The sequence below is a fragment of the Anas platyrhynchos genome, chromosome 3 (assembly GCF_047663525.1).
Source record: "Anas platyrhynchos isolate ZD024472 breed Pekin duck chromosome 3, IASCAAS_PekinDuck_T2T, whole genome shotgun sequence".
In the NCBI taxonomy this organism is placed as follows: Eukaryota; Metazoa; Chordata; class Aves; order Anseriformes; family Anatidae; genus Anas; species Anas platyrhynchos.
This window is the reverse complement of record NC_092589.1, coordinates 104,743-127,670: the sequence shown is the minus strand read 5'-3', so window position 1 is coordinate 127,670 and position 22,928 is coordinate 104,743. Positions and strand designations below refer to the sequence as shown.

Here is a 22,928-nt window from a genome sequence, read left to right as displayed (position 1 = left end):
TTTTAATTAAACAAATTAAAAAATCTGGATTTCTGAGTACACTTTTAGTTTATTTCCGATGAAAAATATGATTTAAATTAGAGTATTTTACAGGAAGTTTTTTTTTTTTTTCCCCCAGAGTTCAATTTTGTTCCTAAGAAAAATCAAACAAAACCCTCAGTTTTGTAAATAACTAACTCTAATGTAAGCAACAGTTTAGTGTAAATACCTGCTTTTATAAATGAAACAATCCCATTAAATAATGCACATCAACGGAACTCAGCAGCATTCTACCACTGACATGCTGAAGGTCTTTGTTATAATAAATTAGTAACCAGTAAGCAACAGAAACCTATTCTGTAAAGGTTAACATTCCCCCAAAGTCTTAAATGGCTCAAGACTTTAAACCGTGTGTTGTTTTTTTGTTTGTTTTGTTTGTTTGTTTTGATAGAGATGAAAATTGACAAAACTGAAATTTAAGTCACATACAAAACAATTTTCAGAGGACATTTTTACCAAGTAACTCAGTAAAACCGAAGGTCGGGGGAAGAAAAGAAGGGTTTTCTTCTAAGCATTCTCGTCATCTAAATAAATGAGGAATATATGTTCTTTAGGCTAGTTATTTTTTAGTTCATATTCTGAACTACACAGATATATAGGCAAATTGAGAGATTCATCTTACATATCTGTGACAAACATTTTAAACATAATTGCTAACAATGAAAGTCCAGCATTATTTGTATTGGAGCAAATGAACGTCAAAACAGAGATGCGCTTTTAAAAAAAGAGAAAGGTCCCCAAGTTCAGTGATCTAATGGCAATTAACAGAAAAACGGTAGTAAAGGATTACTTTATTTCAGAGACTTTCTGTAATATAAAACAAATCCTTTCCAAAATCGAAATGTCTAGGTCGCGATTCTGAAGCAATGCAGCCAAAGTATGGAAAAAGCGTTCATTACTGCAGTCTTCCAGGAAAATCTTTAAGTAAACTGTAAAAGAAAATAGTTAAAAAGTTTAATCACAGCACTTGGCTCATGGAAAACTAAATCATTGATTTATAGCTTTTGAGGGTTTTATATGCGCCTCATGCTGTGCAACCATGAGAACAATGTACTAACTGGGTATATTCTAGGCATGTGATGCAAAAATCAGGTAAAACCGCGAACAAAACTCACCCAAGTTCCTAAGAATTCTGATATTACCAGCACTTGTGGTATTAAAACAAGGCCTATTCCCTTGAGAACAAAGGAAAACAGGACACTGAGCAATTTTAAACTCAGATAAAAAAATCTCATCTTCAACATGTTTATTCAATGCTCCTTTTCTTATGATGACATGAGGAGAACACTAAGCTATGCTAAAAAAACTGACAAGGAAATATTTTAAGCTGCTGCAAAATGACGTACGGAAATAGTACATGTAGACACTGATGACTAGACAGCTTTTCATTATCAAAACTGTCACCGTACCGTTTCAAGACAGGCAGAATCGTAATTGAGAGGTCAGAGTTGGATAAGAACACCTGAATATCAAAACAATTCCTGTAAAATGCTGGATAATTTTTAAACATGGCCATATAGTATAATCTTTTCTATTTATCCTGCTCCCCAAAACTTAGTCAATTCAGAATAAAGTAAAATCTGTTCCCTTGTGTTATTTCACTCTTGATTCTAATAGTACAGACTGATTTAGAGCAACACCATAAAGAACATAAGTACCGATTTAATAGGTCACAGAACTGAACACATTTGTTAGGAATCCAACAAAACAAGTCACTATTCACTGCACTCTGCCCTTAGCGTATAAACACACTTGGTATGCCCCAGGATATAGTTACTTAGAATATGCCATTAAATTAATAGTTATTGTAATATTATTCTACTTTTACTGTAGAAGAAGGAGGTCCTACAATTTATTCCTATAAATATCTAAAAATGCCTTAAATTCCTTTTTGTAGGTGTAAACAAATACCATATTCTGCTTACTTGGGCATTTCTTTGCTGGCTTGTTCTTACTGGTCTCAATAATACTGTATTATTTTATTATTAAAAATACCGGTCTTAAGGTATCTGAAGAAAACTTTATTAATATATATACACACACATATACATACAGATACACTGTAAAATGTTTTAACTGTGAGGTTTATAAAACAATATAAAAAATACGCTGAGGGAATTTTACCATAAAGCAGAAGAGCCAAAGTGGAAATAATACCTCAAGTTTCACAAAGTTCAATCACATGAAAGCAAACTGATAAAGACATGCATTTAAAGAGATTTTTCCTACATTGTTTATCTATTCATTTTATATATTCATTTCAAATAAGCTTTTGCAGAATAGATTTTAAATCATCACAAATGTACAAAATAAGCATATAATTTAAATGCCTGTCTATCTGATGAACTAGAAGAATAAAAACTGTGTATTTTTACATATTTTTCTGCATCATCTCTGCACAGATTTTGTTTTTATTAACTACTGTAGAAAAACTAACTTGGAATCTATCCGGTTAGGATTTGACACAATTTTAAATAATCTGCAAAAGCCTCCCATAGGAGCCATAAAAAATTGCAGCATTTGGTAGTTACATTAACTTAACTTCATTGGTAGACTGTAATGAACAATGAGCAATTTATCACTGTTGACAGAACTCATCTGAAATTTACCCTCAAAGTGATCAGTCACTCACAGCATCAAGTCTCACCAGCTATTGTCATTCAGAAATTTCTGTTTTATAGCTAAAGCTCTGTCACCTCAGAAAATGAAGACTGTCAGGAACACCAGCTTGAAGTTCATGTTTTAACAAATTAACCATTACGGTTTTGCCTCGTTTCTAATTGCATGTGGATCTGCCAGGAGACCGGACCAACCCAACAGAGTGATAGAGAGTTAGCTCGTGGAAAAGTTACATAAGGACCACAGAAAAAGAACCAGTAACTACACTGAACAGCTTGCTGATGAGCTGCTGTCTCTTACACAGTCACTGGCAAGATTGGAACCATTTGCTGAGTTTAACTGATTCTCGTCGTCAACAGCTGGGCCTGCTAAGAGCCAGTGGTTATAGCACAACGGAGGGCAGGCGAGGTAACAGTCAGTGCAAGGCCCCTCGAGTGTGGATGCCTTCGTGGGTGACCCCGAGTTAAGAGAGCCCAAGGACAGGTCCAGCCCATCACCCAGTACATGTTGACCTCAGGATGGTATCAATTGTTCTTCAGCTTCCTAGATGTGCAAGACCTTCACGCAGCTATGACACAGGATGTACGGGAGGCCACCATCATTCTTAAATGACCATCACAAACATACACACACAAAAAAAAGCAATAAAAAAGGTTAAAAACAGAACAGGATTCCTTATGTCACAGAAGTAAGTTGGACTGAACAGAAGTTTACAAAGATCAGAAAAGACCAGAACAAAAACCTACACCTTGGAAGCCAGGAACTACCTTTATAACAAGACAGATTGACAGGATTCTGGATGTGAAACACCTGAACCAAACAGGGATGTGGTACATGAAAAGCTGCGTGCCAGTAAAGATGAACAGCAATAAGACTATTAATTCTAATTTGTCATTAAGATACTACGTATAGATAGGAAACAGATGGTACCAATACCTGAACGGTTACATTTGACATGCAACAAGGTTACAAGCAACATGGCAAAATGTGAACTTGTCACAATTTATCTCCATTATTCTTCCAAATCTAGGCATCCAGCAGATCGAAATGACTACTACTAGATAACAGAACATGTACTGTTAGTGGAATTTTTCTTCAAAGTAATGTCAGATACCATCAACCCTGCTTAGGTTTTTCTTTCCCAGTTACTATACCGATCAAAATTATGATGATTAGAAATACTTTAGTGTAAAAAAAATAAATAGATAAACTAACCACACGGTCTTAAAAAGGATGAAAACAACATCAGGTAAATCTTTCTGCCACTTATCTCACTACAAAATGCCTTCTAACTCAACGTTGTTCCATCCCAAGTCAAACACGCTTTCTGTTTTTGCCCCTATAGTACATGGTAACAAAATACCCCAAGCCAACAATATACATTTCACAAATAGCAGCAGTCCCTTCTCCTTCCCTTTTCTGTTCCAAAAAACAATGAATACTTTTTATTTTAAGAAAATTAACAAGGATTGTTCCACATGACACTGGAATGGCTCACTACTTGTGTGTTCATCCAGATTGTTATCAACTGATTCTTTGCCTGTGTCACCTGGAAAACCACTGTGAAGGAGACTATTAACCCTTTTATAGGACCACACCACAGTACAACTCATTGAAACATAACCATCCCTTACAGATGTGCCATTTCCAATTACTTTAAAGTGAAAAATGGCTAGGGGTGAGCTGTTCACATTAGGGGGGTAAAAAAAGATAAAAGTTTATTTATTTATTTATTTATTTATTTTATCTCCACCTGCTAACAGGATTTCATGAAATGGCTGCCCTGGCACAGCCTTACTTCAAAAGAAAATTACTCATTGGCAAAACATCAGCAAGGTAAACCAGTGGAATAAACAGAAAAGCTAAACTAAACATCAAAAAAAATCACACCACTAAGAAAGCAACCAGGACAAGATGTAAAGCTTGGATGCTGACAGTGAGAAGAGACGGACAATTCAGAAACATACTTTATATCTCTAATGAATTTAAATGACACAAATGAATGCTAATGCTAGATCAGGTTATTTATAGAGAAGCAGCACGTTATTTTTGATTTGGTATTTATGCTTACCTCACCTACTTTCATCATAACTTTGTATGTATTTTTTTCAATTACTCACTTTTATCGTTGTTCATGGCCATCTCAACTAATGTATTAAGTGCAATAAAAAGGAGACATTTTTTGGATATAGTTAAGTGGCTTAGTATGATAGGCACACATCGGTATTGCAAAAATAAGATCTTTCCTTCATCTGTCTTCAAGTCCACGCAAAGGGAATGAAATGCCTGAGTCAGGTAATCCACTGAAAGATAACAGAAAACAGGGAATAAAAATTATGTAATCACAGTTCCATTAGATGATCACAAATACATGAATATTTATCCTAAGAGTTACTGTTGCAGATATATACTAATTAAAAAAAAAAATTAAATGGCTGAAAATATTAATTTACTTATTTGTTTAAATGCATCTTCTGCCTATTTTTATTCCTTACAAAAATTGTTGTGAGTGGAAAAAAAGACAAGTTACAACTCACAAATTGAGCAAAATATATTTGCAAATATAACACCTTTCTAATCTCTTCCTTAAGAGAGAAAAGAAATCACAAGCTGCATAGTTTGGGACTATATTGGTTTCAACATCTGGGAAGCCTCTAATAAAGGAGTAAAAGGCTCATTCATCTGAATAACTGCAATTACTGCCATGACAGCAACTATTCACATTCCTTTCCATAAAAAGCTGTAGTTTAAGTTATATATGCATCCACGTTATATATGCATCCATTTTGGAGAACACTAAATTATTCAGAGAATTTAGATTAAGTGAATCAATTCAGTTTTCTTAATTTCATGATGTCAAATCTTCCTCAATATCTTGGAATAGCATTGATCATCTGGAGCACAGAAAATTAAGAGTAAGGGAAAAATTTATCACATAGCAAAAGTTTAATTACAGTGCCATCTGCTGGATATTAGCATCTTGAAGGGAACAGGATATATATGTTTAAACTGAATGTGCTGCTTTGTCATCGCTAGATCATTAGACATGTGGTCAGTGATGAAAATTCATACACGGTAAGTTTCAACATAAATTTAACAGGTAATTTTTTTCCATGTTCTATAGGCTCGCAGTAAAAACCGACCATGAGAAGCTAAACTGATTCATTCTGATCAACAGCTTTCATCTGCTTATAGTTAATCTCTGCAATAAGTACTTTTTTTGTATTGTAATTCATTTGCATCATTTTCATCAAACATTTCTAGAAATGTGAGTTTCAATTTCAGGGTAATCATGCTTCACCAAAATATTCTGACTGAAACTATATGATACTGAAATTGAAAATACACTGATTCTTCCCTCCAACAGCTGAAATACTGTATTTGTTTATTAATGGTGACAGGGTGGTCTTCCAGAATGTTTAAATCCTACTTATTCTAAGTACTACCAGTATAAATACTGCACAGGTCAGTATTTTTGTCATCACTTCAAAGAAAACGTTTTTTGTCTTTTCAGGCCCTGTTTGTTTTTAAAGAAACTGCTGCTGAGAAGAGATACTACGGCATCCTGGAAATTGCACAAGCGGAGTAACTCTCATGAACTGAAGCAAAAGTCACTAAGAACTGCGATATCTCCAGACAAGTACGACCTCATTTGCTTTTGCCTGTTAACAAAATACATTACTATACTGCATCAGCATATGGTAGCATTCTTCAATGCTGATAATGTTTATGGGTAGCCACTTGCAGTGACAGACTTGGTAGGAGAAAAGGGGAGACAGCAGAGAGGTAAGAGCTAGATAGAGTATGAGCTTTACATTAAACTTTGACAAAGCAATGAAATTCTAGAACTGTTCTGAATTTGCTACTGATTTCAGTTTACTGAGGAGCAATTAGCTGTACCATTATATGCAGTGCAGATCTTGACAAACAAATCACTGCTACGGTGATTGCTTGAGAGAATTACCAACATCTCTTTTCCCCTTTGTCACAAAATATGTTGATCTCACTGACATAAATAAAGCATATTAAAATGACCACACAAATTATGACATGAATAATAGCAAGGTTCATACTTGCTTCCCTATATTATGCTTCATCAGGTGGTAAAATTCAAATAAAACATCCTTTACTACAAAAGCATTACAGATGCTACAGTATCATTGAACTGCTGCATTTTGTACATTTGTTTTTTTGTCTGGGCACATACCTGAAAATAAGATTTAAAAAAAAAAAAAAAAAGAAAAAGAAAAAGATAATTTAAAAAAGACATAATAAAAACCAGAACTTACTTCGTTTTGCTGTTCTAAGCACAACTAAAGTTGACAGAAACCTCAAAGGCATAGAGGAGCTTTTAAAGAAATGTGCAGCTTTTGGTTTACTCCGTGTAGACTTTTTAGTCCATTTTTGCATGCTTCCCTTTTGTACTGCGCCTTTGAGAATAACTTCTGCAAGTCTCTCCATTGTTGCTGTCATGCTTGCATCCTGTTTCAAACAACGTGCACATTTAGCGTAAACATTAAAATACATGAAAATCCTGTCTGCTAAGTACGTATGTTCCCCTAAGGATTAAATATTAAATAGCAGATGTCGTGACCGTGTATTGCAATATAGTCTGTACATGGGATACTACTTTGCGTTCCACAAGCAGTTGAACAACATTAGCACAGGGCCTAGTCAACACACACTTCACAAAGAAACAAGGTAGTCAGGGCCCCTGATATGCTGACGTTATTTAATTTGCCTCTGGTTCCAGAATAAAGTCAGTTCAAACTCAGCTTTAATCAGTGCTGCCTACTACACTACCCTCTTTTGTGAAGATGCCTGAAGCTAGGTCCTACAAAAGCGTTTACAGAACTAAGGTCTAAACATGACCCTTAAGAATACTGTACAGGTAAGATGTATTGGACTTTTCAAAAACCGGTGCAGAAATATTACTTCAGAATCAAACTTAATAACAAGCTCATTTAAAATACCTTCTCATTAGCACTGGAACCACCAGCTTAGTTCTATTCAGTTAGACACTGAGTAGAGAACAAAGAAATCAAAATACCTTTGCTACTTTGCCACACGTTGCCATCAATTTCAACAAATCTCATGCATAAAGCGAACAAAAATATATTTCTTTTCCTAGTTCACACGTTTTGTAAGCACATATGGAAAATACCATTTCTGAGATGCTACACACTACTGCAACAAAGATCACATATGTGTGCAAAAATATGTTTACAGACACGGTGCAAAATATTACAACGAATGTGAGAAAGTTAATTTGGTGAGAATTAGTTTTTCATTTGCTATGTATCTGTGGTAGGCATGTATGCTTTGCAAAGACAGCAAAGTTTCTTTTATATATACTCCCTGAAAATATCTACTTTTCATACTCATTTATAATACAAAATATCTCTTGGGAATTTACCTGACTACCAGTGTCTATCTGCCTTAGAGACCAGTAGATAAATTGAATCACAGACATATGTAGTTTAGGATCCACAAATGGCATCCACTGGAGCTGTCCAGTGACCATAGGCAAAAGCTGTAAAAATACAGAATGGCAAAGTTACGTGCAGTATACGAACTTACAGTACAAGCTAACCACAAGTAAAAAGCAAACTAAGCAAAACTAAACCAAACTAAAATCAACGTATTCCCGGAGTTTAACAGACTACATGTACAAATACTCACTGGGCAGATCTGGTACAGGTAACAGAATTATATACTGAATTTACATTTTACACAGGTTTACACAAAAAGTGGAAAGACATTGTGTGAGCTCAAGCTCTGAAGTCTAATACCAAGGGCTACAAATTTTAGATAGAATAATAATTAAACAAACAAACAAACAAACAGAAAAAGCAGATTTCCTGAACGCTTCACTGATTTCCAAGCCTCGGTATCCCAAAAAAGCGTTACAAGTATAGCACGGTATCATCTTTTATAAGACATAACTTGAACTTTTAATACCTAGTATCAGCACTAAAATACTTTAAATTAGACGTGTGTATCTCCTTAGGAAAAAGGAATTACATACAGTATTACAGATAAAACACGAGATAAATTATCAGCTGAGAAAAGTGACTTAAAATAGAAAGACAGGTGGAATCTCAAGGTCAGACTGCACACTACACATTTCCTTAAAAATGATCTGTATAAATATCTGTATGAAAAATTATCTATTACATCTCACTGTTGGAATTAATACTGAAGGATTAACTGCTGTTTTCTTTTAATTCATGTATTCAAAGCGTGTGTAAAACAGGCAGACCTGTTACACTCAGAAATAATACAAAGAATCTTAACATTTCAACCTAAACAAATTCAAATGCCTTTACCTTCATACAATTTTCTAGAGTGTAGTTTTCTTTAGCACACTGAGCTTTCTCACTGCCCTCTCTCTCTTCTTGTATTTCTATTTTGCTAAGGTGTTGGTCTGAGATCCAGTCCATAAGAATAGTTAAGGGGTCGTAAACTTTTGAAATCCGTAGTAACTGTAACACATCCACAACATCAGTTATTTCAGTTTTCAAGTCTATGATTTTCTAAACCACAATACCAATAGACTAAAATATACGAGTACATTAGTAATACGCACATGCTTTATTTTGTGCTTAAACAAATGTTTATGAAAGCCTTGGGAAGAGATTTTCACATACAAAATCACTCTATTTTATAATTCTAACTAAATGGATCATAGGAGAAAGAAAATATTTAATGATCTGTGCATGATCCTCATTTTAATACATTTAATACACTCCTTTGCTTTATTTCATACAATCTACTTAGGCTAAATTTTAACTGTGTAACTAGCATTGTTGGAAGAATAAAGATTTTGTGAAATTGTCATTCTGTCCCTCTGCTACAACTGTACAGAAAAGCTCTGTGAAAGGTATCCAGACGTTCCTGAAGACAAACTACACGAACATCTCTCTAAAACCTTCACAAGTTTTCTTGTATCTACCTTCAGACAACTGTTCTTCTCTTCACTCAGAATTCTAACTACTGATACTGCTCATATATCACTTGCGACTGTGAGAAAAGAATATGGGGCAAACTATAACCGCCATTTAAATATAAGTAGCATACTCTATGGATACAACAAGCATCCTGATCATCATGTAAGTCCTCTATGAATACTTCAGTTTGCACAAAAGAGAAAGAGAAAGAAAGATTTTACTGAGACTAGGAAGCAGATGATTTTAATCATACTCAAGAGCATCAGAACTGCAATTCACTGAAGGAGCAACGGTCAAAAGAGTTTAGGCAGCAATTTGCTTGTCAGCATTTAGGTCAGATTTAAGTCAAGTGAGAAGAAAACTTTAACTTTGTATTCGTGTGAACCACTGTCTCAGCGTGCCTTTAAGAACAGAGAAAATACTCCTTTAATTAACACTTTCAAAAATAACTAACTCTAAAGTCTTTAATACTGCAAAAGCTCTGAGAGACTAAATTTCATGTACTAGAAAACGAAGCAGAAAGTATTTACAACCATTCACACAATTCTTGTCTTAAAGAAACAAAATCAGCAATTTTAAAAACAACTTGTTCAAACATTTAAAATTGTTGACTGTAACTTGCAAAGCTACTTATAAACTTGACTGTACTGCTTGACTACTTGACTGTAACTCGTAAAGCTAGTAACAGGAAATAATTAATCTTGCCTGGGTTTTTAGCAATTCGTTATTTTCCCTCAGAGAGTTAAGCGATGACCTCAGTTCGTTATTTTCATCAGTCATTTTTCTCAAGGTTTCTCTCAGTTGGCTCATTTTTGTCTCATGCTGCTTATTTTCATCAGTCATTTTTCTCAAGGTTTCTCTCAGTTGGCTCATTTTTGTCTCATGCTGCTAGAGAAATATCAAATTTTAAAACGTGATTAACAAGAGAGTCTTTTTAGAAATAATTCTCAACTAAGTTCCATTTCAGTGTTAAAAAACAGGACAAACTTTCAAAGATCAAATTTGTAATTCTTCATGGTCCAATCTGCACATACCACCAGTAGTGAAGAAAGCAACATCCACACCACATATTAAGAAGAAATATAAAGAAAATGGGAGCCATGGTGTACAGCCTATGGATCTTTTTTTTTTTTTCCAGAAAATACCTAGATCTTCTCATTGATCCTCTTGTACATTCCTCAGTTAAGTCAGGTGTGGGAAAGAATTGTGAATGAAAACAAATGTCAAAGCTTTTGTTTACACTTAGCTCTTTTTTTTTTTTTAGCATCCATTTTAACCACAAATATGCCCAATTCTCCCTTTTTTGAATCTTTCAAATATTCTAACTATTCACTGCTGATAGTTAAGACGCTTTAGTTCACCTGTACTTAAACACCTGTCCTGCAATGTCCAGCAATGTATCCAATACGTGCTACATTTCATTGAATTGGAAAAAAATAATTGTGAAACTCAAGATAGTAATCTTTTAATATTTGTTATTATTATTAGTCCACAATATAATTTAATACCAGTACATACCATTGAAATATAAGCAAAAACGGACAAAAGAAACTGCAACAAAGGAAAATTGAAGCGACAATTACTTGTAACAGTCAAAAACCTGCGTGCCTTGAAAAAGAACCAAAGGAATGTGTCTTTTTTCCCCTTCACTGGAAATTTGTAATATAATTAAATATTTTCCAGCAGATTCTGAAAAAAAAAGCCAACACTGAGGCTTTGAAGCTGAGCATAAAACAAATGTTTTCAGAAAATAACACTGTTACTGAGCATGATCTGTGAGAAAACAATATGGGGCAAACTATAACCGCCATTTAAATATAAGTAGCATACTCTATGGATACAACAAGCATCCTGATCATCATGTAAGTCCTCTATGAATACTTCAGTTTGCACAAAAGAGAAAGAAGGATTTTACTGAGACTAGGAAGCAGATGATTTTAATCATACTCAAGAGCATCAGAACTGCAATTCACTGAAGGAGCAATGGTCAAAAGAGTTTAGGCAGCAATTTGCTTGTCAGCATTTAGGTCAGATTTAAGTCAAGTGAGAAGAAAACTTTAACTTTGTATTCTTGTGAACCACTGTCTCAGCGTGCCTTTAAGAACAGAGAAAATACTCCTTTAATTAACACTTTCAAAAATAACTAACTCTAAAGTCTTTAATACTGCAAAAGCTCTGAGAGACTAAATTTCATGTACTAGAAAACGAAGCAGAAAGTATTTACAACCATTCACACAATTCTTGTCTTAAGGAAACAAAATCAGCAATTTTGCAAACAACTTGTTCAAACATTTAAAATTGTTGACTGTAACTTGCAAAGCTACTTATAAACTTGACTGTACTGCTTGACTACTTGACTGTAACTCGTAAAGCTAGTAACAGGAAATAATTAATCTTGCCTGGGTTTTTAGCAATTCGATATTTTCCCTCAGAGAGTTAAGCGATGACCTCAGTTCGTTAGTTTCATCAGTCATTTTTCTCAAGGTTTCTCTCAGTTGGCTCATTTTTGTCTCATGCTGCTAGAGAAATATCAAATTTTAAAACGTGATTAACAAGAGAGTCTTTTTAGAAATAATTCTCAACTAAGTTCCATTTCAGTGTTAAAAAACAGGACAAACTTTCAAAGATCAAATTTGTAATTCTTCATGGTCCAATCTGCACATACCACCAGTAGTGAAGAAAGCAACATCCACACCACATATTAAGAAGAAATATAAAGAAAATGGGAGCCATGGTGTACAGCCTATGGATCTTTTTTTTTTTTTCCAGAAAATACCTAGATCTTCTCATTGATCCTCTTGTACATTCCTCAGTTAAGTCAGGTGTGGGAAAGAATTGTGAATGAAAACAAATGTCAAAGCTTTTGTTTACACTTAGCTCTTTTTTTTTTTTTAGCATCCATTTTAACCACAAATATGCCCAATTCTCCCTTTTTTGAATCTTTCAAATATTCTAACTATTCACTGCTGATAGTTAAGACGCTTTAGTTCACCTGTACTTAAACACCTGTCCTGCAATGTCCAGCAATGTATCCAATACGTGCTACATTTCATTGAATTGGAAAAAAATAATTGTGAAACTCAAGATAGTAATCTTTTAATATTTGTTATTATTATTAGTCCACAATATAATTTAATACCAGTACATACCATTGAAATATAAGCAAAAACGGACAAAAGAAACTGCAACAAAGGAAAATTGAAGCGACAATTACTTGTAACAGTCAAAAACCTGCGTGCCTTGAAAAAGAACCAAAGGAATGTGTCTTTTTTCCCCTTCACTGGAAATTTGTAATATAATTAAATATTTTCCAGCAGATTCTGAAAAAAAAAGCCAACACTGAGGCTTTGAAGCTGAGCATAAAACAAATGTTTTCAGAAAATAACACTGTTACTGAGCATGATCTGTGAGAAAACAATATGGGGCAAACTATAACCGCCATTTAAATATAAGTAGCATACTCTATGGATACAACAAGCATCCTGATCATCATGTAAGTCCTCTATGAATACTTCAGTTTGCACAAAAGAGAAAGAAGGATTTTACTGAGACTAGGAAGCAGATGATTTTAATCATACTCAAGAGCATCAGAACTGCAATTCACTGAAGGAGCAATGGTCAAAAGAGTTTAGGCAGCAATTTGCTTGTCAGCATTTAGGTCAGATTTAAGTCAAGTGAGAAGAAAACTTTAACTTTGTATTCTTGTGAACCACTGTCTCAGCGTGCCTTTAAGAACAGAGAAAATACTCCTTTAATTAACACTTTCAAAAATAACTAACTCTAAAGTCTTTAATACTGCAAAAGCTCTGAGAGACTAAATTTCATGTACTAGAAAACGAAGCAGAAAGTATTTACAACCATTCACACAATTCTTGTCTTAAGGAAACAAAATCAGCAATTTTGCAAACAACTTGTTCAAACATTTAAAATTGTTGACTGTAACTTGCAAAGCTACTTATAAACTTGACTGTACTGCTTGACTACTTGACTGTAACTCGTAAAGCTAGTAACAGGAAATAATTAATCTTGCCTGGGTTTTTAGCAATTCGATATTTTCCCTCAGAGAGTTAAGCGATGACCTCAGTTCGTTAGTTTCATCAGTCATTTTTCTCAAGGTTTCTCTCAGTTGGCTCATTTTTGTCTCATGCTGCTAGAGAAATATCAAATTTTAAAACGTGATTAACAAGAGAGTCTTTTTAGAAATAATTCTCAACTAAGTTCCATTTCAGTGTTAAAAAATAGGACAAACTTTCAAAGATCAAATTTGTAATTCTTCATGGTCCAATCTGCACATACCACCAGTAGTGAAGAAAGCAACATCCACACCACATATTAAGAAGAAATATAAAGAAAATGGGAGCCATGGTGTACAGCCTATGGATCTTTTTTTTTTTTCCAGAAAATACCTAGATCTTCTCATTGATCCTCTTGTACATTCCTCAGTTAAGTCAGGTGTGGGAAAGAATTGTGAATGAAAACAAATGTCAAAGCTTTTGTTTACACTTAGCTCTTTTTTTTTTTAGCATCCATTTTAACCACAAATATGCCCAATTCTCCCTTTTTTGAATCTTTCAAATATTCTAACTATTCACTGCTGATAGTTAAGACGCTTTAGTTCACCTGTACTTAAACACCTGTCCTGCAATGTCCAGCAATGTATCCAATACGTGCTACATTTCATTGAATTGGAAAAAAATAATTGTGAAACTCAAGATAGTAATCTTTTAATATTTGTTGTTATTATTAGTCCATAATATAATTTAATACCAGTACATACCATTAAAATATAAGCAAAAACAGACAAAAGAAACTGCAACAAAGGAAAATTGAAGCGACAATTACTTGTAACAGTCAAAAACCTCTCTGCCTTGAAAAAGAACCAAAGGAATGTGTCTTTTTTCCCCTTCACTGGAAATTTGTAATATAATTAAATATTTTCCAGCAGATTCTGAAAAAAAAACCAACACTGAGGCTTTGAAGCTGAGCATAAAACAAATGTTTTCAGAAAATAACACTGTTACTGAGCATGACCTGTGAGAAAACAATATGGGGCAAACTATAACCGCCATTTAAATATAAGTAGCATACTCTATGGATACAACAAGCATCCTGATCATCATGTAAGTCCTCTATGAATACTTCAGTTTGCACAAAAGAGAAAGAGAAAGAAAGATTTTACTGAGACTAGGAAGCAGATGATTTTAATCATACTCAAGAGCATCAGAACTGCAATTCACTGAAGGAGCAACGGTCAAAAGAGTTTAGGCAGCAATTTGCTTGTCAGCATTTAGGTCAGATTTAAGTCAAGTGAGAAGAAAACTTTAACTTTGTATTCTTGTGAACCACTGTCTCAGCGTGCCTTTAAGAACAGAGAAAAAACTCCTTTAATTAACACTTTCAAAAATAACTAACTCTAAAGTCTTTAATACTGCAAAAGCTCTGAGAGACTAAATTTCATGTACTAGAAAACGAAGCAGAAAGTATTTACAACCATTCACACAATTCTTGTCTTAAAGAAACAAAATCAGCAATTTTGCAAACAATTTGTTCAAACATTTAAAATTGTTGACTGTAACTTTGATTAAGGAGGTATTGGGGAGGTATTGGGGAGGCAAGGACAATCCCCAGACATGGACAGTATATCTCAAAACAAGACACTGGAACTCATGATAAGGAAGCGGCAGATGGACAGAGAAACAAATGTAAGGACTATAAATCTCAAAATTGGACATTGGAATTCATTATAAAGATACAACAAACGGAAGAATTGGCAACAACCAGCTCTCGCAATTAAGAAACGTGCCAATTCAGCAGATTCCTGACCAAAGGTGAAAAGTACACTGTGAGGAAGACTCGGGGTCTTCCTCCCAAAGACCCCTGCCCACGTCCCAAAGACCCCTGCCCACAATTCTTGGGAGGCTCTACGCAGGCGCAAGGTGCCAAAAGGCTAATTAGCATGAGAAGCGAGGGAAGGCGGGGATAGGTAATGCATATGTATAGGCGCTTGTAGAATATTGATAGATTGATTGTATAAATTCAAGACTGCTTTCCGCTTTGGGTATGCACGATAGGTGGAGAGATCCCCCGTGCATCCAGCGCTGCAATAAAGAATATACCACTTAAAGGAATTTCGGCTTCGATCTTTGAATCAATCTGGCACCCCAGATGGGACTACCTCTCTGCCGGTCCGCAGGACCCGCTGGGGACAGGACTCCCTAGGGTACCCCCGGGATTTCCCGGAGGGACTCCTCGACTCACCGGATCACTGCGGAGGCAGACAAGGACCCCATCATTGTGAGTGAGTATATTCTTTATTCTGGTTTGGTTTTCTGGTAGACCGGTCATCTGGGACTGTCCAGTAAGTCGGAAGGTGACTTCTGCAGGACAGTATTTGGTATATACTTTGTGGTTAGTACCACAAGTATATCTGGGGACCTTGAGGTCCATCTGTATCTGGAACTGTCTGTAAGTCAGAAGGTGATCTTCTGCGAGGCAGTGTTTGGTACATACTTTGTGGTAAGCACCATAAGTATATTTGGGGACCTTAAGGAAAGAGCTCGCTTTAAGGTCCATCTGGAATTGTGTTGTTTATTTCGGTTTTCTGACTCATGGAGTACGGTATTTAACTCTGGTTATTGTTACTGTGATTTTGGCTATTTTTCTGGTGGTAATAGTAGGTTCGTGGCATTGTTATAAGAAAGATATCGTTATGGTGTTACACAGTTCGGTTTTCTGACTTATCGCATGTAGAATTTGACTCTGACTATTGTTATTGTGATTTTAGCAATATTGCTGGTAATAGTAGCTTTGTGACATCGCTACTGAAAGATATTGCGTGCCTGTAATTTTGTGAGTGATACGTTTTTGTGATACGCTTTTGTAAGTAACACGTGTATTCTGAAAGTGTAAACTGGAAAATGGGGGGGCGAGTAAGCAGTGAAATTCCTAAGAAAAGTGCGTTAGGATGTGTTTTGAGTCACTGGAAGGATATTGGAGGATCTGCCGGTGGAAGTGTGAACAGGAAAACATTGATAAAATATTGTAATCAATGGTGGCCGCTTTGTAAGCTGGAATGTGGAGAAAAGTGGCCCCTAAATGGAACTTTAAACTCTAATGTTTTGCTACAGTTAATGTTGGTTTTGAGAAGGAGAATAGGATGAAATGTTGTATACTGATGTTGTTTCAGCATCTTGGTGGGAAAAGGTACGGAATTAAGTTGGCCCCTGACTGAGCCTTTGATGTTGGCATTAGAGAAGTACAGGCTGGAGAAAGATAAAGGAAGTGTTAAAAGGGTTGTTGAAAGTGTTAAAGGTGTTTGAAGTTGAATGAGCAGGGAAAGAGGATGTAGGAATGTTAATAGTTCTGTCTCTGCTCTAGGCAGAGATCTTAAAATCATGGGTGTTAGCCCTTTGGGGCAAATGGATCATGATGGGTCCGAGAGAGAGTTGTTATGGAAACAGAAAAACAGTTAACTCTTAAAACAACCTGAGTTCATGTGCGAGCTCAGATTACCGATGGGACCGCTCAGGGAACTGTGGACAACTGCATTCCCCTGACCGACCCCACTGAGACCCTAATCATCCCTAAAATTATGAACGGCTAAGTAAATACTAAAATCTGGATGAATTGGGAATTGAGAATATGCTTCCAACAAGGTCTAAAAGAAACCCCATCCGAATTTCTTGAAAGGCTGAGGGCAGCAATGCAGAAGTTTACCACTATAGACCCTTCCTCTGAGGGGGGGTAGACTTCAATTAGTATCTCTATTTTTGGGTCAATCGGCGGAAGATATTAGACGAAAACTTCAGAAAATGAAAGAACCAGACGTAAGGGATTTGGAAAGATTAGTAGAAGAAGCCTGGAGAGTGTTTAGAAATCGTGAGGGGAATGAAAGGCAAAAGTTAGGTGAGACGATTGCAGCAGCCACTGTGGCAGCCCTGCGAAAGCAGGAAGAATCTTTTCGAGGCAGGAGAAGGGGGGGGGAAGGTAATTCGACTCCCCTTGCGGGCTGAACAGTGTGCCTATTGTAAAGAGATAGGACACTGGAAAAGGGAATGCCCGAAGCGGCAAGAGGAAAATAAGCTATTAATGGCTACAAAACAATGAAGGAGACCGGGGGACTCTACCCTAGCAGATCCACTGGTTAAAATTAAGCCAGGGAAATTGGGTCGGGAAGTAGAATTTTTAGTAGATACAGGAGCTACATATTCAGTGTTAAATCAGAAGTTGATGCCAGAAGATAAAGATTTTGTGACAGTGGTGGGGGCAATGGGTAGACACGAAAAAGCTTTCTTTTTAAAGCCATTAGAATATGAATTGGGGAAGCAAATGGGAATACATAGGTTTTTGTATTTGCCGGGATCTCCTAGATCTTTATTGGGACGGGATTTATTAGAGCAATTAGAAGCTGAAATTGTTTTTGAAAAGGGAAGGGTAGAGTTAAGAGTAAAAGAAGACCGACTTATAAGTGCACTAAGTTTGGTATTGATCCAAACTGATTCTTTTAATGAAACCCTTCCGGAAATCCAGGATCAGGTTTATCCAGGGGTGTGGGAATCTGATGTCCCTGGGAAAGCAAAGAATGCTGCACCAATAATGGTAAAATTAAAACCAGGAGAGAAGCCAGTAAAGGTTAAGCAGTACCCCCTTAGAATAGAAGATAGAAGAGGAATAAAAGATACAATAGATAAGTTTTTGAAATATGGGTTACTGGTCGAGTGTGAATCAGAATATAATACTCCCATCTTACCAATTAAGAAACCGGATGGGAAGAGTTATAGGTTAGTACAGGACTTGAGAGCAATAAACAGGATCACTGAAGACATACACCCTGTGGTAGCAAACCCTTATACGCTATTGACCAAGTTAAGGGACAAGTTGGTCTGGTTTACCGTACTGGATTTAAAGGATGCCTTCTTTTGTTTAACCTTGGCCCCAGAAAGCCGAAACCTCTTTGCCTTTGAATGGGAAAATCCTGACTCAGGACGAAAAGTCCAGTTGACATGGACAGTGCTTCCTCAGGGGTTTAAAAATAGCCCTACGATTTTTGGTAATCAACTTGCAAAGGAACTTGAATCCTGGGAAGCCCCCAATTCTGCAGGGGTCCTGCTGCAATATGTTGATGATCTCTTGATTGCTACCGAAGACAGGGGAAGCTGCATACAGTGGACGGTGAGCCTCCTTAATTTCCTAGGAATGAATGGATACCGGGTTTCACAACAGAAGGCACAATTGGTTCAAACCCACGTGACATACCTAGGATTTGAGATCTCAGGAGGACAACGTGAACTGGGGACGGAACGCAAGGAAGCAATCTGTCGTACCCCAGAACCACAGACTGTTAAAGAATTACGAACTTTCCTAGGAATGACAGGTTGGTGCAGATTATGGATCAACAATTATGGATTAATTGTAAGGCCTTTGTATGATTTAATTAAAGATAACTGCATAAGACTAATATGGACAGGAGAAGCCCGAGCAGCCTTTAAGAAGTTTAAGATGGAGTTGATGCGAGCCCCAGCTCTTGGTTTACCAGATTTGTCTAAACCCTTTTGGTTATACTCCTATGAAAGACAGGGTATGGCCTTAGGGGTACTAGCACAAAAGTTGGGACCTTACGAAAGGGCAGTGGCTTATTTCTCTAAACAATTGGATGAAGTAAGTAAAGGATGGCCAGGCTGCCTGCGAGCAGTGGCAGCCGTAATTATGAATATACAAGAAGCCCGGAAATTTACAATGGGGCAGAAGATAACAGTGTTTGTCTCACACACTGTGTCAGCAGTTTTAGAACAAAAGGGGGCTCATTGGTTATCTCCTCAGAGATTTTTGAAATATCAAGCAATATTGGTAGAACAGGACGATGTGGAAATTGTGATAACTAATATTGTGAATCCAGCCTCTTTTCTTAGTGATGCTCCGGCGGAACCTGTGATTCACGATTGTTTAGAAACTATGGAGACTGTGTATTCCAGCCAACCAGACCTTAAGGAGGAGCCCATGGAAGATGCAGAAGAAACTTGGTTCACGGATGGGAGCAGTTTTGTTACACAAGGACAACGTAAAGCTGGATATGCTATAACAACTACTCAGCAGGTAATTGAGTCTAAGCCTTTACCCCCTGGAACATCAGCTCAAAAGGCGGAGATAGTTGCTCTCACGAGAGCATTGGAACTGGCAGCTGGAAAAAGAAGGGTAAATATTTGGACAGATTCTAAATATGCATTCGGCATGGTACATGCTCATGGAGCGATTTGGAAAGAACGTGGATTACTGACTGCTCAGGGAAAACAGATAAAACATGCTGAAGAAATTTTAAAATTGTTAGAGGCTGTAAAACAACCAGAAAAAGTGGCTATTATGCATTGCCGAGGGCATCAAAGAGGATCCACTGACTTCGAGATTGGGAACAGATTGGCTGATAAAGAGGCAAGAAGGGAGCCGGAAAGAGGTCAAGTGGAAGTGCTTGCTTTAATACCAGACGGTAAAATTCAGACATTAGAGAAAGGACAGGCTCCTAAATATTCAAAAGAAGATTTAAAGTTGATCGAGGATCTAAAAGGGAAGCTGAATGTTGATGGGTGGGCTCATTTGAAGGACAACAGGGTTGTTATGCCCTCTAATTTGGTGTGGCCTATGGTTTTGGGGGAACACAACAAAACCCACTGGGGAGCCGATGCCCTGTATAAACTATTAAATCGAGTCTTGGTAGCAAGAAATCTGTATACCACAATAAGGCAGGTAACCCAACAATGTGACACCTGTATGCGTCATAATCCCAATACAGGAAATAGGGTGACATTTGGTGTCATTGATAAAGGGAATTATTCGGGGCAACTGTGGCAAATTGATTTTTCAGAACTCCCTAGAAAAGGGGGGTATTGTTATTTACTGGTTCTGACTGACATGATTTCAGGAAGGCCTGAAGCCTTTCCCTGTCAAACAAACAAAGCAAGAAGAAGTGGTTAAAGTCTTGTTAAATGAAATAATACCATGCTTTGGGATTCTAGTAGCAATGTCTTCTGATAGAGTTTCACATTTTTGTGTGCAAGTGGTACAACAGATAAATAAGATTCTAAAGATATTCTAAAGACAACTGCATACTCTTTATAGACCGCAGGCAAGTGGACAGGTAGAAAAAATGAAACATTTAATTAAACAACAAATAGCTAAAATTGGACAAGAATCTAATTTGTCATGACCTCAATCCCTCCCTTTAGCATTACTTAGAATTTGAGTTAAACCTAGAATATAAGGGAATTTGAGTCCCTTTGAAATTTTATATGGAAGGCCATATCAATTTATATTTAGTGGAGAGGATCTAATGCAGCTAGGATTAGAATATTTATATGCATATATAACTGAACTTCAGAAATAATTAAATAAAGTACATAAATTTGTTCTCAGGACCTGGGCTAGATGGTTGGATCAACCAATCCACCCTTTTAAGCTCAGGGATTATATATATAAAGACTTTTTCAGGACAACCCCTAGAGGAAAAACGGAAGGAAAGTGGACGGGACCATACCAGGTATTACTGACAACACGCACCGCCATTAAGATTAAGGAGCAAGCAGCTTGGATCCACGATTCAAGGGTGAAGAAGGCCCTGGCAAGGATATGGACCATGACCCCAATTGGACCAACAAAATTATGGTTTTCCAGATCCTAATGATTGCAGGGGTGTGGTTCTCAGATTCGGGGTGGGCAGTTTGGGATGAGAACTTACACCTGTCCCTGATACAAACAATTTCTCAAGTAATTAATAAGACGAACTGTTGGGTATGCACCCATCTGCCACAGCATGGGAATAAGGGTGTATCGTTAATCAGGATTCCCTTGCCTGCAAACTTACCTTGGACTAATTTGTGGGAAAACACATCTTGGGGTCAAAAATATGAAGAAGTTTTGGAACTAGAAGTTAGTAGCTTCGTGCCATTGGAATCTTACTATGTATGTGTACAAAGGTGTAACCCGCCTAAGGGTATGGGAAAACAGGATTGTATAAATACGGGTACTACTTATGTGGGAAATCAGACATCTTGTAATCAAACAATTGATATTAGTACAACTAGCAGTTGGGCAAATTCAACCAGCTGGCCAGTTCCAGAAGGAAAAGGGTGGTATTGGCTATGCAATGATACAGCTCGTAAGGTCTTGCCCGAGAACTGGAAGGGAACTTGCACTCTTGGAGCAGTAGTCCCCAGTATGACAGTACATGATGTAGTGCCTCGAGGTTACTTGAGAAATCATATCTGGAGAATTAGACGAAAAATTAACAATCCATTGATAGAGAGACACACCGCTTTTCATAGTTTTGTTCGATGGTTTATCCCATGGTTAGGAGTGAATGAATTGGAAAAGGCGATAGTTAATATTTCTGCAATTATAGAGAAGTTAGAAAACAAAACTCTGGATGCTATAAAGGCTCAACAAGAAGAGATATCTAGTTTATCACAGGTAGTATTACAAAATCGGATGGCCCTAGACTTGTTACTGGCCGCTCAAGGGGGAGTCTGTACAGTAATAAATACAAGTTGTTGTATGTATGTAGATCAGAGTGGAAGGATCTCTACCGACCTGGAAGAAATATGGAAGCAGACAAGGGTCCTACATGAGATCAGTAAAGATGATCTTTCATGGAGTTTTAGTGAAATATGGAATAAGTTAACCTCCTGGTTGCCCAACTTCCAATGGTTGGAACAAGTGTTCATTGCTCTTATCACATTAGTAGTGTTAGGAATATTTGTGTGCATGTTGTTTAGATGCCTGCTTTATTGTGTTACTGTAAATAATGAAAGTATCTGATGCAAAAGAATTTGCATGGGAAAAGAAAAGGGGGGATTGATTAAGGAGGTATTGGGGAGGCATTGGGGAGGCAAGGACAATCCCCAGACATGGACAGTATATCTCAAAACAAGACACTGGAACTCATGATAAGGAAGCGGCAGACGGACAGAGAAACAAATGTAAGGACTATAAATCTCAAAATTGGACATTGGAATTCATTATAAAGATACAACAAACGGAAGAATTGGCAACAACCAGCTCTCGCAATTAAGAAACGTGCCAATTCAGCAGATTCCTGACCAAAGGTGAAAAGTACACTGTGAGGAAGACTCGGGGTCTTCCTCCCAAAGACCCCTGCCCACAATTCTTGGGAGGCTCTACGCAGGCGCAAGGTGCCAAAAGGCTAATTAGCATGAGAAGCGAGGGAAGGCGGGGATAGGTAATGCATATGTATAGGCGCTTGTAGAATATTGATAGATTGATTGTATAAATTCAAGACTGCTTTCCGCTTTGGGTATGCACGATAGGTGGAGA

At 36.8% G+C, this 22,928-nt stretch overlaps 1 protein-coding gene across 2 annotated transcripts; it reads right to left on the bottom strand.

Moving 5' to 3' along the window:
• Positions 1–810: 810 nt before the first annotated feature.
• Positions 811–12,123, bottom strand: LOC140002057 (coiled-coil domain-containing protein 138-like). Of its 2 annotated transcripts, none has more exons than XM_072035155.1 (7): positions 12,008–12,123; positions 10,314–10,496; positions 8,988–9,143; positions 8,075–8,191; positions 6,948–7,140; positions 4,779–4,961; positions 811–968 (listed from the first exon to the last, which is right to left on the bottom strand). In XM_072035155.1, exons 1-7 carry the CDS (start codon positions 12,110–12,112, stop codon positions 826–828), a joined length of 1,080 nt encoding a protein of 359 aa, XP_071891256.1. In that variant the 5' UTR covers positions 12,113–12,123; the 3' UTR covers positions 811–825. The 2 variants fall into 2 exon arrangements, with proteins under 2 accessions (XP_071891256.1, XP_071891257.1); XM_072035156.1 differs by having other exon boundaries at positions 10,314–10,493.
• Positions 12,124–22,928: the final 10,805 nt, after the last annotated feature.